This window comes from Cyprinodon tularosa, unplaced genomic scaffold (genome assembly GCF_016077235.1).
Source record: "Cyprinodon tularosa strain WSP-4 unplaced genomic scaffold, ASM1607723v1 ctg852, whole genome shotgun sequence".
Lineage (NCBI taxonomy): Eukaryota > Metazoa > Chordata > Actinopteri > Cyprinodontiformes > Cyprinodontidae > Cyprinodon > Cyprinodon tularosa.
In genome coordinates this window covers 175,592-193,284 of record NW_024039621.1, presented here as the reverse complement: position 1 = coordinate 193,284, position 17,693 = coordinate 175,592, and the positions used below count along the sequence as shown (strand labels likewise).

Sequence of the window (17,693 nt, the reverse complement as noted above, 5' to 3'; positions counted from 1 at the left end):
GTAGAAAATTAACCTTTATAACTTGTTTTTGTTATGTCCATTAATAGTTTACCAACTTAAGCAGTTTAAGTTGAGATCCTAGAACACTAGAACATCAAGAATACTTCATGAAATTAAACCAATTTCTCAAATTAAGGACCTGTTATTTGAAAAGCTCCCATCCGATTTCTTCTATTTGCTTTTTTTTCCATATTTAAATGTTTCAAAAAATATATAAGTAAAACAAATCCAAGAAGCCTTTTTTAAAATAAGCATTTTATATTAATAAAAAACGTCCCCTAACTTACTGCCTGGTTGTGCCACCCATTCATCGCTGTGGGGAAATTATTGATTGAATGGTCGTATAGTTGGTTGTTTAAAGCATAAACAGCCTGTTTAAGTAGTGCTCCAATTTTTCGAACTAACTCAAAGCTAAACTTTGATCAACTTTGAGCCAAAGTATTTTATTTTTGTATTTTTAAGTCCTTTATTGCTTGATTGATTTACTGGTGCCCTTTAGACGAGTTTTTGCTTTATAAGTCAGGTGTGGTACAGCACTTGGTCACTAGCTGTTAACCAGACATTCTGCTTACTAGAGAGTGATACTAATTCAAGGTTTTAAAGGCAGTTACATGTCATCCAGAACCTGAATTACCAATGTAGTCCCAGACAATCACACTAACACCATCATGTTTGACTGTCACTGCTATTTTCTTAATCTTTTGTGCCACCAGCTTACAATAGTTCTCCCTTCAGGTAATATGATATTTATTCTTATTTTTCAGAGATCATTAAGATCTCTTCTGGCAAATGTGAGACTGGACTTTGTTTCCTTTCTGGTCGGAGCTGGTTTTCAGGTTAGAACCTTCCCCTAGATGCCATCCAGATCAATATTAATGTTGAATCATTAAAAAAAGAAAAAACTGCAGACCTTTGTGACCTCCTGAATGAGACATTGATGTTCTCTAACAGTGATTTTGAGAGGCTACCTTCACACTATGGTTCGTTGGAGCTTCCAAACCTTTAAAATCTTCTAAACTGATTGATTTTATTTTATTTTTTTAATCCTGATGGCGTCAGTGATTTTTATTTCTCTTTGGTTCTTGAATATCTTGAAATATGTTTTTATTTCTTAGATCTTTTACCCTACTTCATGCTGTCAGATTCACTGATTCTAAAGGACGGGCAGAATTCAAGCTTGGGTTTGACCTTTGAAACTAAAATCAGCTTTTAAAAAACAAAACAAAAAAAACCCTTTTGTTTAATCACAGTTCATTTTGTTCTAACAGGTTTTATGTTTCTTCTTTCAAACAGGGCCAGGTTGTGCTGATGCAAGTTTTCAATGTGGTTTAAGTTTATATATCCAGAATCGTGTTCTAGGATTTTAATATCCGTAAGGAGGCATTATGAAAATATAAGATAGAGGGAAATAGACGTTCTCTCTGTACCAGAATGCAACAGTGCAGAACACCTGATTTTCTTTTCTGCTTTATTATAAAGGCTGGATATTTGTAAAATGTTGCAGTGTACTCTATTTTGTTCCAAACTGACTTTCTAAGAACCTGGTTAAGATTAAGATGAAATGTGCTCGAAACAGTTTGGACATATTTGCTGTTTGCTGATATATTTGACGTTTTTTTCCCCGTTGCCAAAACAGCCTTGCCTCTGGATTCCTTTAGACTCCTGAAGAAGTGCTGTGGTATCTGGCACTAAGATGTAAGCAGCAGATCCCTTGAGTCCTGTAAGCTGCAGGGTGTGGCCCCCATGAATCTGACATGTTTCTGCAGCATATCCCGCAGAGGCTCCTTCGGAGTGTAATTTAGAGGAGGAGTCAACACCTCAAACTTATTGTTGTTTCTCCACACTGTTTAGGACTCATATTTACCTTGTATCATGGAGCAGAACATTGTCCAAATTATCTCTGGCTTTTCTTTTCTATTCTCATATTGTAGCCGGATAGCATTGATTTAAAAAAAAAAAAAAAAAAAATCGTTGCCAGAATCAGTTTCCTTCTTCTAAACTTTAAGCTACAGTAGCTTGTTGGTTGGCTGTTTAAACTCTAATTTGTTTCACAGAAAAAAGCTCATATTTTCTTCTTTAAAAAAGCACATTCTTCCTTTACAAAGTTAACAAATCTGAAGGCTTGATCCATCACCTGTATGTTTTTTTTTTCTTTCATTAGATGAAACATTTCTACACATTACAACTTTGAGTTATTCAAAAATAATATGACTGATGCCCCACACTGGTTTTTTGCTGGACATTGTTGTTTTAATGTTCTCTTAAGGAGCAAGTTCCAGAGATTTTGCAGATATTTTGCCCCCGCTGGTGACAAGTGAAAATGTCACCACTGTTGTGCACATGCATGAGGGAAGAGGAAAAAGCAAGGCAGTCTGGTGCTGCGGCTGCACGGGTCCTTTGTTTACAGGAATGATGTCATCTGATCACATGATCTGAGCTCCCTTCTTATAAAAACCTTCTCTAATATTCTCATAATCTCTCTAATTTCATTGCAGATCATGCTCCAATTCAGTCATTTTGTTTGCAATAGAGAAAAGTTGTATTTTCTTACTCTTGTGTTGAATCTGTGATGTTTGAGATGCACCAGAGGATGTTTATGATCCTTCTTCACAAAGCGTTGCCCCTGCTCTCACTGTGGCAGAGACTCAACAAAGTAGCAAGGGGAACTAAAGCACAGCGGGTGACCCACGTCCACACCCAGAGAATTGGTCCCTAATAACTCATAAACTGACTAAAAGAGCCTATATAGGCAACTGTGGTGACCAGAGGAAACTCCTTTTACATGTTAGGCAATAATAAGGTCATGTATGGGAAGGAAAAAAAAATTATAATTTTAAACTTGCACAATACATCTATAAGCCTGTTTAGTAATGTGCTTTATGTGCTGCTGCTTCTTCCAGAGCACGGTTTCATTGGTTACTCAGCCGAGCTTCTCAGCAATAACAGCGGACCAGATTATAGCCCAGGAGAAAACTTTTTCACCGTTTTCGGAGTCTTCTTCCCTGCTGCTACAGGTGCGTGCTCTCCCACCCCCTCTAGCTCCTTTTAGATAACGTTTTTCATTTATCACACAGCATGTCAACAACTCTGCTTTCCATTTATTTTTAAAGCTACAGTTTCCATGTGGATAACTGCGTTTTGTAATGTTTATTTGGTGAACATTAGTGTGTGTATGTGTTCATGTTTAGGGGTCATGGCAGGATTCAACATGAGCTCAGACCTGCAGCGGCCGGAGACCAGCATCCCCGTGGGAACCCTGGCAGCTGTTTTTACTTCGTACGGCAGCAAACCCATTCACACAGCACATTAGTGTCATTAAAATATTTATATTATTCAGTTTTAAAATCTTTTATAGAGTGATTTCAGGTTAATTCCAAAGTTGATTAAAAAAACAAAATTAGCCTTTAATGAATTATATAAAATCCAAAATGTTATGTTCTACACAAAAATAGAGAAGTCTGCTCTTTTTCCAACTTACAACTGTTGTTGACCTCCATAAGGAGGGTAAGCAGCAAAGCTGGCTGGGAGTGCAGTATGCAGGCATGATGGAAAATTTAGTGGAGGGAAAAAAGTAGAAAACGGAATTCAAACAACAGATAAATGATAATAAACCGAGCCTTAAAGGAGTCATAGAATGATTCTATAGAGTATTTGGTGCTGGTCCTTAAGGTCTCTGAATAGGGTGTGTAACACTGGTTGAGCTGAAAATGGCATATTTGCTGTTCTAGCCCTAATGCAAGCCTAAGCAAAGAAGCATCATCATCATCAAGCAACAAGCCCTCACTCACTGAAACATTGAAGTTGTTAATATGGTAGCGTGGCCAGATGTCTTCTTTTTCCTCTCATCTGGGATTTTGGTCGACTACAGTGCACCATGTAGTCGAAACACACTGGGCAGTTGAGCCGTTCCGTCAAGGAACCCCAACGGACGGGGGCAGGGAGCACGCAGGGGACGGAGCCACCAAACCTAACAGGGTGACAGTAGCCTGGACACAGGCCGCCCAATGCTCCCCCCACCTGCCTTACCGGCCCCCAGCCCCCCTCCTCCAGCTGAGGATGGGCAGCTCACGGCTCTCTGCTAAGGTCTGGTCCAGTCAGCGCCACAGCAGTCGACACCTCATACCTCTCCCCCCCTTGGGCCAGTGGGCTGGTCTGTACGTCAATTTCATGGAGTGACAAAAGTACAGGCCAGAACCAAATAAGGCAACATCCCCGAATTGACGTCAACTCTGGGCTTCGTTTGAATTCGCAGTTAAAAATTGTGAGATTTGCAGAGAAAGGAGTCGTCGATGGGGTTTGAACTTCTCTGTACGTCCATTTCTCCCACTAACTATCATTATTCATGACATTCGGTTTTGTACTCTATGACCCCCTCCAAAGGACATTCGTTCTGGTGGGATGGTTAGTGGTGTCTTATTAGTTAGGGGGCAGGCAAACTGCTCAGCAATGAGCAGGTTAAATTCAGAGGACAGATTTCTTTGTGATGTGCTTTTGGAAGCTTTAAATCTTTTATTAGAACTTAAGAGCTACAACACAGAGACAAATCCAGGACATGAACTGAAGGTGATAATTTCTTTATGACAAACTAATCCAAACCACAGACGACGTTAGAGTTGTCTTATTGATGGACAAATAATGATGGAGCGTTGCTAGGTCTTCCAGTCAATATTTCAGAAGAAAGTACATTTTGTATTTCATTTATATGTCAACCTGTCAGAGGAGGGTCAATAAATCCAATATGATTGTTTTTTCAGAGAAGTTTAACAGCTAATGATGATTTGAGGAGCCGACTCATCTGCTGGTTTTAGTCGACCGGGTTTTCCCACGTCCATGTTCACATTTTAGAGAATTTTATGCTGTTTTCAGCACACTATTAAAAGCACCAAAAGCATATTTAATGACAGTGAACTCACTGTGCTTCATTTACTATCAACTGATCTGGACATGAACCCTACAGAGAATCTGAGTGGTATTATTTAGAGGAAAATGCCAGATGGCAGAAAAGTAACCTGGGCTTCCTCAGTGGTACCACTGATCCATCCCCTCCAACCTGCGTTTTGTTGATGCAGTTATTTATACACACGTGCCTCATAGACTATTTTGAATTAATTAGACACTTTTGGGTTGAAATAATTTTCTAATTTTAGATAACTTTCAGCCATAATCATCTAAATGTTTAAAAGATAATATATAGCTCTATAGTAAAGAGTATAATGACCTGTGAGTGGTACTTTTTGGATTTGTATTACTGAATCAAATATGCTCTCTCACAATATTCAAATTTTTTTAAATACTTACCTGTACACCTACTCTATGGCATCATTGTGGTATTTGTTATCAGAAGGGGAATTCCCCCCAAACATGCTTTACTTTCCCCATCTACTGCGGCGTTTCTTAAAGGTCAAATCTTTCCTGTTTCAGTGGGTAGAACAAACAAACCCACATTCCCAGCTCCAACCCAGCAGGTTTCTACCACTCACATTATTCTGTCTGACTTTTTGTATTAATAGAGAGAGAAAGGAGCTGTTGTTTATAATCTGGTGTGGTGTACTGTCTGTGACCTGCAGGTGGTTCCTGTATCTGGTCTTTGTCTTCCTCCTGGGGGCCATCTGCACCAGAGAAGCTCTGCGCTTTGACTTCTTGATAGCAGAGAAGGTAAACTCCTCTCTGTTTCCATCCAGCTGTGTCTGAGTCCTTCCAGCAGAGGAGGCACAGTGTGGGGTTTTCACACCATGTTGATTTGTTGTGGTAGGTTCAGCCTCCAACTGTGTGCACTTTTAAAATGGTTGGACGTCTTGAAAAACATTTTCCAGTCCTCAAAAAAATTCCTGTTTGACCATAGTCTGTATTTGAAGTAGGTTATAGACAGCTAAGCTCTAGAACATTCACAGTCATTTCTAAATGTCCACCTGTGTGTGATTTATTCTGAGTGAAAATGAAATTGTCCTGTTAAGATCTTAAAGGTTGCTTAGATTTGTTTATGGTTGATTGGTTAATTGACAAACGGCATCAAGGAGATCAAGGAGCATAACAGACAGTTCAGTTATTTATTTAGTTATTTATTTTTTTTATCAGTCTGGCAACGTGGCAATAAGAATAATTGTCTTGATGCCAAAAAGAGCCCAACAGATTTTTACTTTCACAAGTGGAGCAGTACGGCCATCGCTATAGTGTTCTGCTTGATTTATGCACGTAAGTAGACTTACAGATGATATGGACACTGCAATGGGAAAGTATAATGGGAAAGAAAAAAATGGGGAAAAGATAAAAGAAAAAGGGAGACAATTATAAAAACATTTGAACACTAAAAACGATAAGAACAGTTGAGAGTTTTAGACCAAATTAGTATCTGAAGCTTTAGACAGTTCGGGGGGCTCTATTTAATCTATGAGCTTCAAATTGGAAAGAATGGCCAGGAGAAATCCACAGTTTGAAAGAAAAGTCCAGCTAAAATTACACATCGCTATGGAAACGTCATCCCCACTGTAATGTTTGGAGGTAGAAGAAGAGTGCTGTGGGGGTCAACAATAACAAATCTGCGGTTCAGATGTTTTAAAAAGAAGAATGGGCTAACATCTGTATTTTAGCTCTGAAAAACTGCTAAATGCAACTGAAACTGCAGCAGAATTATGTCAGCAGATTATCGATTAAAACAGGTTTAAATAAATGCGCGTCACAGTTTTCTTATTCTTACACTATTTGTAAAATTTTTTTAAACCATTTAGCATTCACTTTTCATTTTTAAAGATCATTGACCTTGGTGTTTAATGTAAAATTCCTTCAATTGTAGCTTAAATGAGGTGACGAATGGGAGACACATTTGTAAATATTTGATTTCAAAGACTGAAAAAGTGCTGAAGTCCTTGACTTCTCCATTAGTGATTAGTTCTCATTGTTTTTGCAAGGGCACGACTGCAGCGGAACTGACTTGGGCGTAGCTTTCATGAGATTTCAACCCCACCTCATCCCTTTCTACCCTGTGTTTGTTTTCCGTCTTCCTCCAGGTCTCCTTGGTGGGTTTCCTCTTTCTGCTGGGTCTTTACATCTCCTCTCTAGCTTCCTGCATGGGAGGCTTGTATGGAGCACCCAGGATCCTCCAGTGCATCGCCCAGGAAAGGGTCATCCCCTCACTGGCCTTCCTAGGAAGAGGGGTGAGTGGATAGAAGGCTGAAGGAATACATTTAAAGAAAACAAAATAGTAAAATATTTTTTTAGTCCAATTGTGATTTTATGCTCCATAGAGTTTCTTTTCTGCAGAAAACCTAAAGTGAAAATGACTGTTGTTTTCTGTCCTTGGTGGTTAACCAATTCAATTTGTAATCAAACAGTTTTCTTTAGGTACAAGTCAAATGTTCAACTTGAACATGCACATTAGCAAACAAATCAAACCAATAAGGTGGCAGCTGAAGCTTTAATTAAAATTAAACTTTGATTTTATCAAGCAAAACCTTTAAATGTTCCTCTAAGTTCAGGGTGGTTGCAATGGTGGTTAATTCAATTCAGTTTATTTATATAGCACCAATTCACAACACATGTCGTCTCATGGCACTTTGCAGTTCTCCAGATCACACAGTCAAATTGATTCATAGTTTTCTATCTAAGGAAAACCAGTTGATTTCATGGACTCATTGACTCTTCAGCAATCCCTCATACTAAGAATACTTGAAGCGAGTGTGGAGAGGAAAAACTCCCTTTTAACAGAAAGAAACCTCCAGCAGAACCAGGCTCAGTGTGAGCGGCCATCTGCTGAGGCCGACTGGGGTTCAAGGAGACTGAAGCAGAGTTACAAAAAGCAGCTGCAAAAGGCGGCCTGGTCCAGGAAACACACAGCCAGGCAGACGAGCTCTGAGCCAGCTCCCATGTCAGAGGATGAAGAGAGCACATCCAGCCAGTCACAGAAACAGGACTACACTGAAAAACAGGCAGATCTCCAACATCTATAAACAAAGGTGTTGATGGCAGCTGTTATTTCTCTCCAGGGTGGAGTCACAACAAAACAGGAACAGATGAGGCAAAGCTACTATGAGAAAAAACAGAGAGAGCATAACATTGGAGATTGAACTAACAGACGCTGCAGTTTACAAACCAACATTTTCCTTATGGTGTGACATATTTCCTCTACAATTATCTAAACTGATTAAATCCTTTTATTTGACATATAATGAACACAGTAGGCAGTTCCTTTGATCTTTAATTTTAAACAGGCATTAGTTTTCATCCAAATGTTGTGTTTTATTTCTTTAAAATATTTTATCTGATTTAAGCAACCATACCACCACATGTTGCTAATATATACCTTTTGTTCTTAAATGGAAAAATGTATCATCATTTATTAGAATTCTTCCACAAACCTTTACAGTGTTTTAGTAACACATGTGAAGGTTTTCTTTAGAAGGAATGCCTTTGACCTTATATCTTAGTCCAGATATAAGTGAATGTTTGAAAATTTTAAATGAAAGTTTAAATAAAAGTTGTTTTTTTTAACCTCTTGAAGCCTGTTGCAAATATGCAACATGCTGTATGTATTACTTCAGCAGCCAAGATAAGATGGGCATTCCCTCAGTGCCAATTATTTCAGATTGGGTGCAGACCTAGGAACACATATATACCATATGTATATATATATATATATATATATATATATATATATATATATACACACACACACACACACACACACACACACACACACACACACACACACACACACACACACACAGCTGGTGAAATAAGTATTGAACACGCCACCATTTCTCTCGATAAATGTCCGTAACTATCCATGCAATCCACACATACAAAGAAATCAAACCATATATGTCTAGAAATTAAGTAATGTGTAATAACGTGAAATTGCAGAGGTGAGTTACCTCAGGGCTGGAGGGATTTATTGATGCACAAAAAAATTCTGCTGAAGTAAAATGAACAGTGACAATGAACATTTTAAGATAAACTCCTAAAGAAGTTCAGAGTAAACATATTTGCCTGTAGTCATTCTCATTCCAGTTTCACACAACATTCAAAAACACATCTTGACTGTGTTACCTGCAGTGAACAGCATATTGTGACCTATTCAGCGGGTAGCCTGGATGTATAGGGGGTGTGGTGCTCAGACTCAGCAGGAAGCCTTTTTCTAAGCTGCCTAATTATAGAGCTTGGGCTTCATAAAGTAGAAGTGAGTGGACTGACCTCAGCATTGCAACACCCCGCTGCTGCTACACATTTGGTGGCGAGTCACGTTGATGCTGTGACCTCTTTGACCTCAGGCTTCCCAGTATGGCAGCACTGCTCGACCTCTCTCAGCATGGTGGAATGAGGCCTGAGACATCTTGGCCCAAATCAAAGCCTCAGAACAAACGCAGGAAGGGCGACGGGCAGGGCCCTGCTCTGCTGTGTGCTCTGGAGGCCCGCCAAGCGCATAACAGGCCGTCTGTAACTGTGCAACAAGACGGGGGAGTTCAAGCAAGAGGCTGCTGATTGGAGATATATGTTGTCTTCCAGAGTTAAATACTTCTGTTAAGCTGATTTTACATCTTCCTTAAAAGTTAAGGAGAAATAAAACCCATTTCAGAGATTGTCTTAAATATATTGACTATTTTTGTCTGCACAGTTTAAATATTTTTTGGAAGATTAATAGTGCTGCTGCAGAAGTTTGTCTTTTTTTTTTAGAATACAAAGCTGTGATTTTGGTCAAGGAAGAAGGCAACCATTTTGGGGTGTTTGAGATTTATGCAAAATATTGTTGTTTAGAAAAAGTCGGTCAGTAACCGCTGGCTGTAACTGCAGCATATTTAAATCCAATTATAAAGTCAGATGTACTTCTTTGGATATTGTGTTTATAAATGTTAACTTTTTGCTTCAGAAAATCAAGAACGGTTCATGAAATCTTAAAAAGCAAATTCCTGACATGTTCTCCAATTAAAAATGTGTATATTTAAAAAAAACATGATTATTGGGAGGAAACTGTTTAAAAAAAAAGGATCTACATCTTTAGATCCAGTTTTATATGTGCTGAAACATATGAGTGTCTTGGTCAGTTGGGTTTTTTGCCAAACGACTCACGTTTGCTTTTGGTTTGATTAAAATCAATTTACAACACAATCTTTTTTTTTTTTAAATCCTTCACATTTTCAGTGAATTTTAGCTACATCTTTCCTAATTCTGAGTTTTGACAATTTTGTAAATTACTACTGCAGCAGGTGAACCCATGGCACCCTTCTACATTACTAGGTATTCCTAATATCACTGTGTGATTTTTGTCTTGTTGGCAGAAAGGCCCAAACCGGACCCCCGTGGCGGCCATCTGTCTGACCAGCATACTGACCTTAGCCTTCATTTTCATTGGTCAGGTCAACGTCTTGGCACCAATCGTCACCATTAACTTCATGCTCACCTACAGCTTCATTGACTACTCCTATTTCTGCGTGGCCATGACCTTCCAGCTTCAGATTAAACGGAAGAAGCTCATTTCAGGAAGCAGAAGCAGACGCAGCTCGACCAAGCAAAGCTCCAGGCCCCTGATTGAATCTCCTCCCTCTAACTATGGGAGCGGAGGCGAGAGCCCGCAGGGGAAAGGCACCCTGCTGGAGTTCAACAGAGATATGGATCAGATCTTTCCATCCGTCTCCAAACTTAATCCTGGACCAGAGAAAACGCTCATGAAGCAGGAGGTGTGCAGCAGATCTCATAGTAGGAAGGCTGCCACCAAGCAGAGGCTGATGGACAGCTTTGGTCTGGATCTGAACAGCAACGTGTTTTCAGACGAGAAAGATGGGGAGCAAAGCTCCGCTCCTTCAGAGGAAGAAAACAAGGAACCCAGTGGAGACGACGTGTTCAGGCCTGCAGATCAATCTGAAGTCAGATGTCCCACAGATATGCATAACACACAGGAAGATTCATCCACTGAAGCTCACTCTCAACATGAAGGTGACTAATTGACTAGGAAGATTATTATAACACTAAAGTGAGTTCATTTCGTTTGCAGTGACTTTTCAAAACTATTTCAGGTAATGAAGACAAAACGGAGCAGCAGCAGTTTGAAATCCAACCCATGCGGGATGCTTTTTACACCAAGTTGTGTAACCACTGGATGGCTTTAATTGGGGTGAACTACACAACACAGACAGCTAATTATGCTTCTCCTGTTACCATGGATGACTCGTGATTAATAATTATTTGTCTGAATTTATTTGCTTTCTTTTTCAGGCAATGAGTTCCATATTAATTATGTTCATCATTCAGTGGGTTTATGCTTTAGCAAACATCATGGTTGCATTGCTGCTCTTCTTCTACATCGGGAAAACAAGTCCCGGTCTTCCTACAGGTACTTTCTGCTCATATGGATAATCAACATGAATAAATCCTTTATTATAGAAGTAAAAACTATCTAGAAAGTAATAACCTTTTGATTTAGTACATTTATCCAGTTAGGGGAAAGTATTGGGTAAAGAGATAATTGTTTATTACAATATCATCAGTGGCACAGTCCTTCCTGTGCTAACATTAAAGATAAATATGACCTTACTTCCAACACAGCGAATAAAGGAAATAGACCTCTCTGTCAATTAAAAGTTATTTTTTGATAATTAGGAGTTTCTATAAATTCTTATCAGATGTGCAACATAATGTATGCATAAAAAATATAAAGATAAGAATAATTTAGAAAGAGTTTAGAAAACCAATTTTTCAAGGGATTGTTTTTCTTTTGTTGCCATACTCCTATTAAAGCTTGGATTGTCATGAAATGAGAAATCATGCTTCAAATGCTAACAATCCATTCATTTCATGGCTCTTTAACTGTCTGTTTATTTTCTTCAGTTGATGAGTTATTTTGGTTGATTTAAAATCAAAGTAATTTATTTGAGCAGCAGAGCAGAAAGGTATTCTGTTTCTGATACCCTGATGGAAATCAGAACTATACGTGATGTGATTCTCTGAATATATTCTTCACTTGAGGGAACTTGGTTGCATTTAAATGTGCTTACTCTGTGTTCAGCTCATATTTATCTACAGCAGCAGCAGCCTCTGTTTTTAGGCTTGCACTTTCTCCACACAACAGGCCTTGCAGCTGTTGTGGCTTAGGATTTCTTGAATAGCTGCATCTGTGCACTGCAACACGTGGTAGCTGAATGACTCCACACAATTTTGAGCTCCAGTGTCAAGATTTGTCCCTCAGGTGGATGGTGCAACTCTGCTGGTCTCAGACCCGTAATCACAGTTTTCTAAAGAGGTTTTAAGTCCAGGAAGTTTTGCAACTGATGTGCAAAAAGTTGTTTCCCTTTAAGCAAAACATGAACTATTTCTATTTTGATCTATTTGCAGGTATCGCAGCTCAGTTCAGCTTTTTCAGATGGATGAAGTCAGTTCTCAGCCGCCTCTGCAGGTATTATTTAGTAGTTTTATTGTTGAGTTGCAAATATTTTCTCTTACATTTATTGGAAGCTAAAACTAGATTAAAGCAAATGGTGTTTTCTATTTTCTTTTCTTGAATAAAGTATTTCAGTTATATTGTGAGTTATTAGCCAGACTCATCTCTGATTTAAGAAAAGATCATAAAACATTGGATCTGTAATTTAAAAGTACAGAAATGAGGAATACTGTTGTATTTTTTTATGCACCTTGATTTAAGTATAATTACATTTGATGAAAAGTGTATTAAAGTCTTAGAGCATTACATTTCAGGGAGATAATTGATTAATAAGTCACTGATAATTCTTTCCATCCATGCCCGCCCAAGAAGGAAAACACAGATAGTCTTCTCCCTAGCAACACCTCCAGCTCATTTTAAGAGATTAAATGGTTTTCCCAGACCAAAGAGGACATTAGGTTCCTTAAATTGTTCTCGATCTGATCTAGGTCAAATAAGCTGACTCCTTTTCATGCAGAAAAGCACTAGTTCTATTTTGAGCTCTTGACGGATGATGGAGCTTCTTGCTTTATTTATTTTTTACTAAGTCCTGGATACCTCTTGATGTTTATTTTAGCATTTTTTTTTCCCAATCTCATTTATTTATTTTATTATATATTTTTATTTTCATGTGCTATGTTCATAGATGAGGAATGTAATGTTACTTTTGTCTGTGAATCAAGACGTTTGCTTATTGGTTCAGCACTTGCTTTACCATGACAGATTTTCTAATGCCCAAATGACTACAAATGACACCCCATTCCTTCTCCCAGTGTCTAAAATCTGTTGTAGACATTAGACTAGTTTAACTCTCGTGCTAAATACAAAGGTTGTTGCCAATCCACAGTGAACAGTCCTTGTTTTTCCTGTTTAGAACCACAGCTTTTGACTTGGATTAACCAACTCTAAACTCAGCTAGTTCACGCTTTGTTATAAAGAGCTGGAGTGTATAGAGAAAGTCGTGGCCTGAATATCTTCAAAAATCTAGGACACTGAGTTTCCACTTCTCTCCACAACCATGCATAACCATGCATCTCCAAAAACAAAACCAAAGACAACCTGCAGCCATGACAGAGTCCATCCTGCACTGGGATCAGCTTTGTTACAGACACATCTCAACACCTCCCTGCTGTACAACATGATTCCAAGTCTATTGAAGGTCCATAGTAGTAGAAATATCGTCCTCTGTTCCAGTGCGAGAACAGAGGACACATTTATCCACCTGGATCAGAGGATTGACGATCAAATTGTAAGCTTTGTGATGAAGAGGAGGGATCCACTGGTACTTGAGAAATATTCCTGCGTTCAGTTTCTTAAGGTCGATTACACCGAAGCATAAACTCAACAATATCAAGAAATAATTCACAGCAATTTATTGATTCCCCTCAGGACTGGGAATAGGAACGATTTGCGGCCCTGGCATTTTTCCATCTAAAATAAAAACCAAAAACTAAAAAACACAATAAAACACAATATGAATACACATTGTGGATTAACCAATCTAGCTTTGGTTATTAACACGGATGCAGCAGTGACTTCAGCAGGGTTGCCAGATGTCACCGTGTCACGTTTTTCCAAGCCAAAAAATGTTCATAAACCGCCTGGATATACGAAATCTCACCCAATTTGAACCAAAGTCTATTGATCTCTTAGACCATAAATCTAAAGTAAAACATTTTTCACCCATAGACTGCCATCCTAAACTGACAGATTGGGAAACATCCCAACCTGGCAACAATGCATGTAAGATGGGAAACGTAGCCTTTAGATGCAAAGATACAAAAATATGCACCGCAGCATGTTTTTGCAAAATATTCATACATAAATTTGCCAAATATACGAGGAACATCGTAGTTTGGTTTAAAGAAAGCATTTTAGTTTTATTATAATTTAGTTTGTTCCAAGGATTTTGCAGTTTAAAGAAGTTGGATTTTACAGTTTGAATAAATAGAAAATTACACCATATGCCAACCATCACAAGGATGTGCATGACAAGGAATGGCTTTATATACTGCATGAATCATTTAACTAATTAGAATAGTATTAATTCTTGAGCTCCTTGAGTTATTTACTGTCACAGGTAGGTGCTTTGGCTGGAGAGGAACTTTTGGGGCCGGTGTGATTTAAGGACACTGAAAGAATAAAAATAATATAAAATAGTAAAATAAATTTGTATTGAGCCTCATTTATCAGGAAATATTAATTAAAACCTTCCTGTCCCTCCAGAGTAATGATTCAAATAATTAAAGCCTTTATGAAAACATCCAGTGATCAACCATCACTGGAAATCTCCAGACGTTCATCATCAGCAGATATCTTTGATACTTTTACTGTATCAGGTGAACAACAAAGGTCTGAAACAGGGACTTATGGGTGAAAACCAACTAAAATCTGATTTAGCCAGGAGTAAAGAATGAAATGTGGGTCTGTTCTGGTGCTGCTACCCAACGTAAATCAGCAAGCAGCATCTGAAGGAAAGAGCTGGAGTAGAACCCATCAGGGAGGAGAAACTTTGGTCCATCAGAACAGACTGGAACAGGATTGTGTGAGTTCAAACAAGCCAGACGGATGAAGAGGGATGTCCAAAAGTTACTCACTGGTAGACTGAGCGTGCAGCTAATTGCTGCCGGAGGAACTGAAAGGAGAAACTACTAATTAAACTTTCACTTTGTTACAGTCAGAACACCAAATAAAAAGGTTAAAACTACCTGAACTGTGACCAGCTTGGGTTGGAAAAAGGTCCCAGTTTATTTTTAGCCACGGCACTCAGGGAAAATCTCTAAACCTCAACTGTTAAAGAACCACAGCAAAGAGTTGAAGCTGGATGTCAACAAGTCACTAAACACCAGTTTATTTTGGGGCTCTTTTTTTAACATCTTCAGCTAAGATGTTTCAGGAAGCTTTATACCTGACTTTATGTTAAATTATAACTTTTCTCCATGTTTGTTCATCTTTCTCATTGTTTTTCTTCATCTTCCAGGAAGAGAGGGTCTCCTCGGGATGAGATAGTAGTGACTCCTTCTTTGTCAAGAATTGGACTCAAAACCAAGCAGCTGACTGAGGAAAACACAGACTTTGCTTCACGCCACCGTTTTCACCAATCTTCGTTCATCCAATCCGACACGGTGGTGCAACCAGCGTGCAAGTGACACAAGTCATCGGCTGAAAACCTCAAACCACAAAGTGTACCTCATGCTGCTGCGCTCTGCGCATGTTTCCTATGTAGAAAAGACTTTCACCGGCTGAGCTCGTGTTCTGGTGATGTTTCAAGAAAAGCTGAGCTTTTCTTAGAACTCTGCAAAAGGCGAGACTTTTTGAGGGACGAAAAAAATACTTGGGTGCTAAACATCACATTTAGTTTGATTTGTAACTAAGTTAAGAAATCAATTTATTTTGTTACAATTTTTGTTTTTTGATTTTCCCCACAATCATCTTTTGTATTACAATGAATATTGCACAAATGTATGACATGATTAAATATAAACACTATTTGAATCATTTGGAGTACTGTTTATCTGGGTTTTTGAAGTGTTTTTCCCCCCCAAAAAAAGTACTGAAAGCAAATTGCTTCTTATAGATCTGAAAGAGCAACTTATTTTCTCGGGTGCATTGATTAGTTTTCAAATTTAAGAAAAATAAATTGCAAATCCCAACCACCAGCTTCTGTTTATAAACAAATATAAGGACAGATATGCTTATTTTTGGTGATATTCCATTTATAGGTTAGCAAATCATATGTGTTTAAGGTAGATCTTGAGCTGCAGTGCTGACAGGGGGGTATATTACCTCACCTCTTCCTTCTTCCTGTCATGCTCGGTGTCAACAGCAGCGGCCAAATGATGATCTGCAAGCACAACAATTATCTCATTTTTTCTCACCTTGAATGTAAATATTTAGTTCCTGTAATTCGGGGATGTTTGCATGCTTTCTGCTGCTTATTTCCTCTCATAATCCTCCATCTCTGCATCACTGCAACACATGTTGCAGCTGAGCTCCGTCTCCAACATGACGGTTCTGCACAACTTTAAACCACAGGATGTTTGGGTTCTAGGTTAATTCAATATAAAGAAAATGGATCTGTAAATCAGTGAAGGCATCGTTCAATGTTTCATCAGTTTCCTTAAATGAGTAAAAGAAACACATTTCTAGCTTCCTGAGAAAGTTGATATATTCTATCACTGCACTCTGTGTTATTTGAACTTTAATCGTTCATTTAGGCCACATCATTGATCCAAAAGGGGGAAATGTTTCCAAATAAAATTGAGTTAAATCTCAGGAAACTGATATCATCCTTCCATCGTATTTAAAGTTTAGAAACTTTTCAAGTTTATTGTCTTAGATTTTATTTTGGTCTGTAAGATCTAAATGCAGGCCTAAGTTTTATTATTTATATATATATATATAAAAAAAAATTTGATTATTTTTGGTCAGGTTAGTTTTTGGAGTGAAAATTGACATGAATATTTTTTTTTAATTGGAAAGTGGGTTTGGAGCTAATATAAAGTAGAGTGTGTACCAAAATATATGCTACTGTTCATTTAAAAGGAAAATGTCTTGAAAATGCTTGGTGTGGATCTGTCGGCTATAGGAGACAGAAGAAATGAAAGAAAAAGTGATGCAATCTCTGAAATATCTCGACCAAATCTAATACCTTAGAGATGTAACTAAATGTAGATATTTAAAGATAGAAATGATCACTTATAACTGCAGACTTTGGTCCAAATATGATATAAATGTATTAATTTATTCATTATACAAACAATGATAAAATCAGAAACAATTTAGGAAACATCAAAACCGCTATTAATATATGAATAACAGATTTTAAAACGGTGTTAATTTTTTATGATGTTAAATTTAAAGTTTGACCTTATTAATCTGGTCTAAGCCTCCATACTACGTAGATTAAATATCTTTTTTTCTCCATGAATTCATGCAGAAAAAGTATTCTGATGTTTTGTGTTAAGTTTATAAATAAAATGAAAAAAAATTAGACATCCTGAGCAGGTAAGATGTTTACTGCTTACAAAGTCTCAACAGAACCCCTCTCCATGAACTTTTCTTTTATAACTTGAAAGTTGAGGTGTTTTTATGTTTTATATTTTCTGTTTAACTCTTTAATAAGGTTTATCCCTAAATCTGTCTGGAAGCAGGTTTTCTCATCAGCTTTAAGGATCATTTTGGAGGTTTTACTTGTGACACCTGCAGGAAGCGCAATAATCAGGCTGAGTTTAAATGTGTTGGAGGAGGAGGAGGAGCATGATAACAAGCTGCTCCCTCTCCTCTTATC

General features: G+C 38.0%; 1 protein-coding gene across 2 annotated transcripts in view; it reads left to right on the top strand.

The window, feature by feature from the left end:
- Positions 1–15,901, top strand: part of slc12a8 (solute carrier family 12 member 8) — a 31,467-nt gene extending 15,566 nt beyond the window's left edge. The window contains exons 6-14 of one of the 2 annotated variants that reach the window (XM_038273048.1): positions 2,901–3,014; positions 3,189–3,276; positions 5,568–5,655; positions 7,005–7,151; positions 10,347–10,923; positions 11,004–11,101; positions 11,203–11,320; positions 12,319–12,379; positions 15,384–15,901. In XM_038273048.1, the coding sequence (XP_038128976.1) occupies positions 2,901–3,014; positions 3,189–3,276; positions 5,568–5,655; positions 7,005–7,151; positions 10,347–10,923; positions 11,004–11,101; positions 11,203–11,320; positions 12,319–12,379; positions 15,384–15,552 (1,460 nt within the window). In that variant the 3' untranslated portion in view covers positions 15,553–15,901. Of the gene's footprint in view, positions 1–2,900; positions 3,015–3,188; positions 3,277–5,567; positions 5,656–7,004; positions 7,152–10,268; positions 10,924–11,003; positions 11,102–11,202; positions 11,321–12,318; positions 12,380–15,383 lie in introns of both variants that reach the window. The other variant, XM_038273047.1, reaches the window with a different exon arrangement.
- Positions 15,902–17,693: the final 1,792 nt, after the last annotated feature.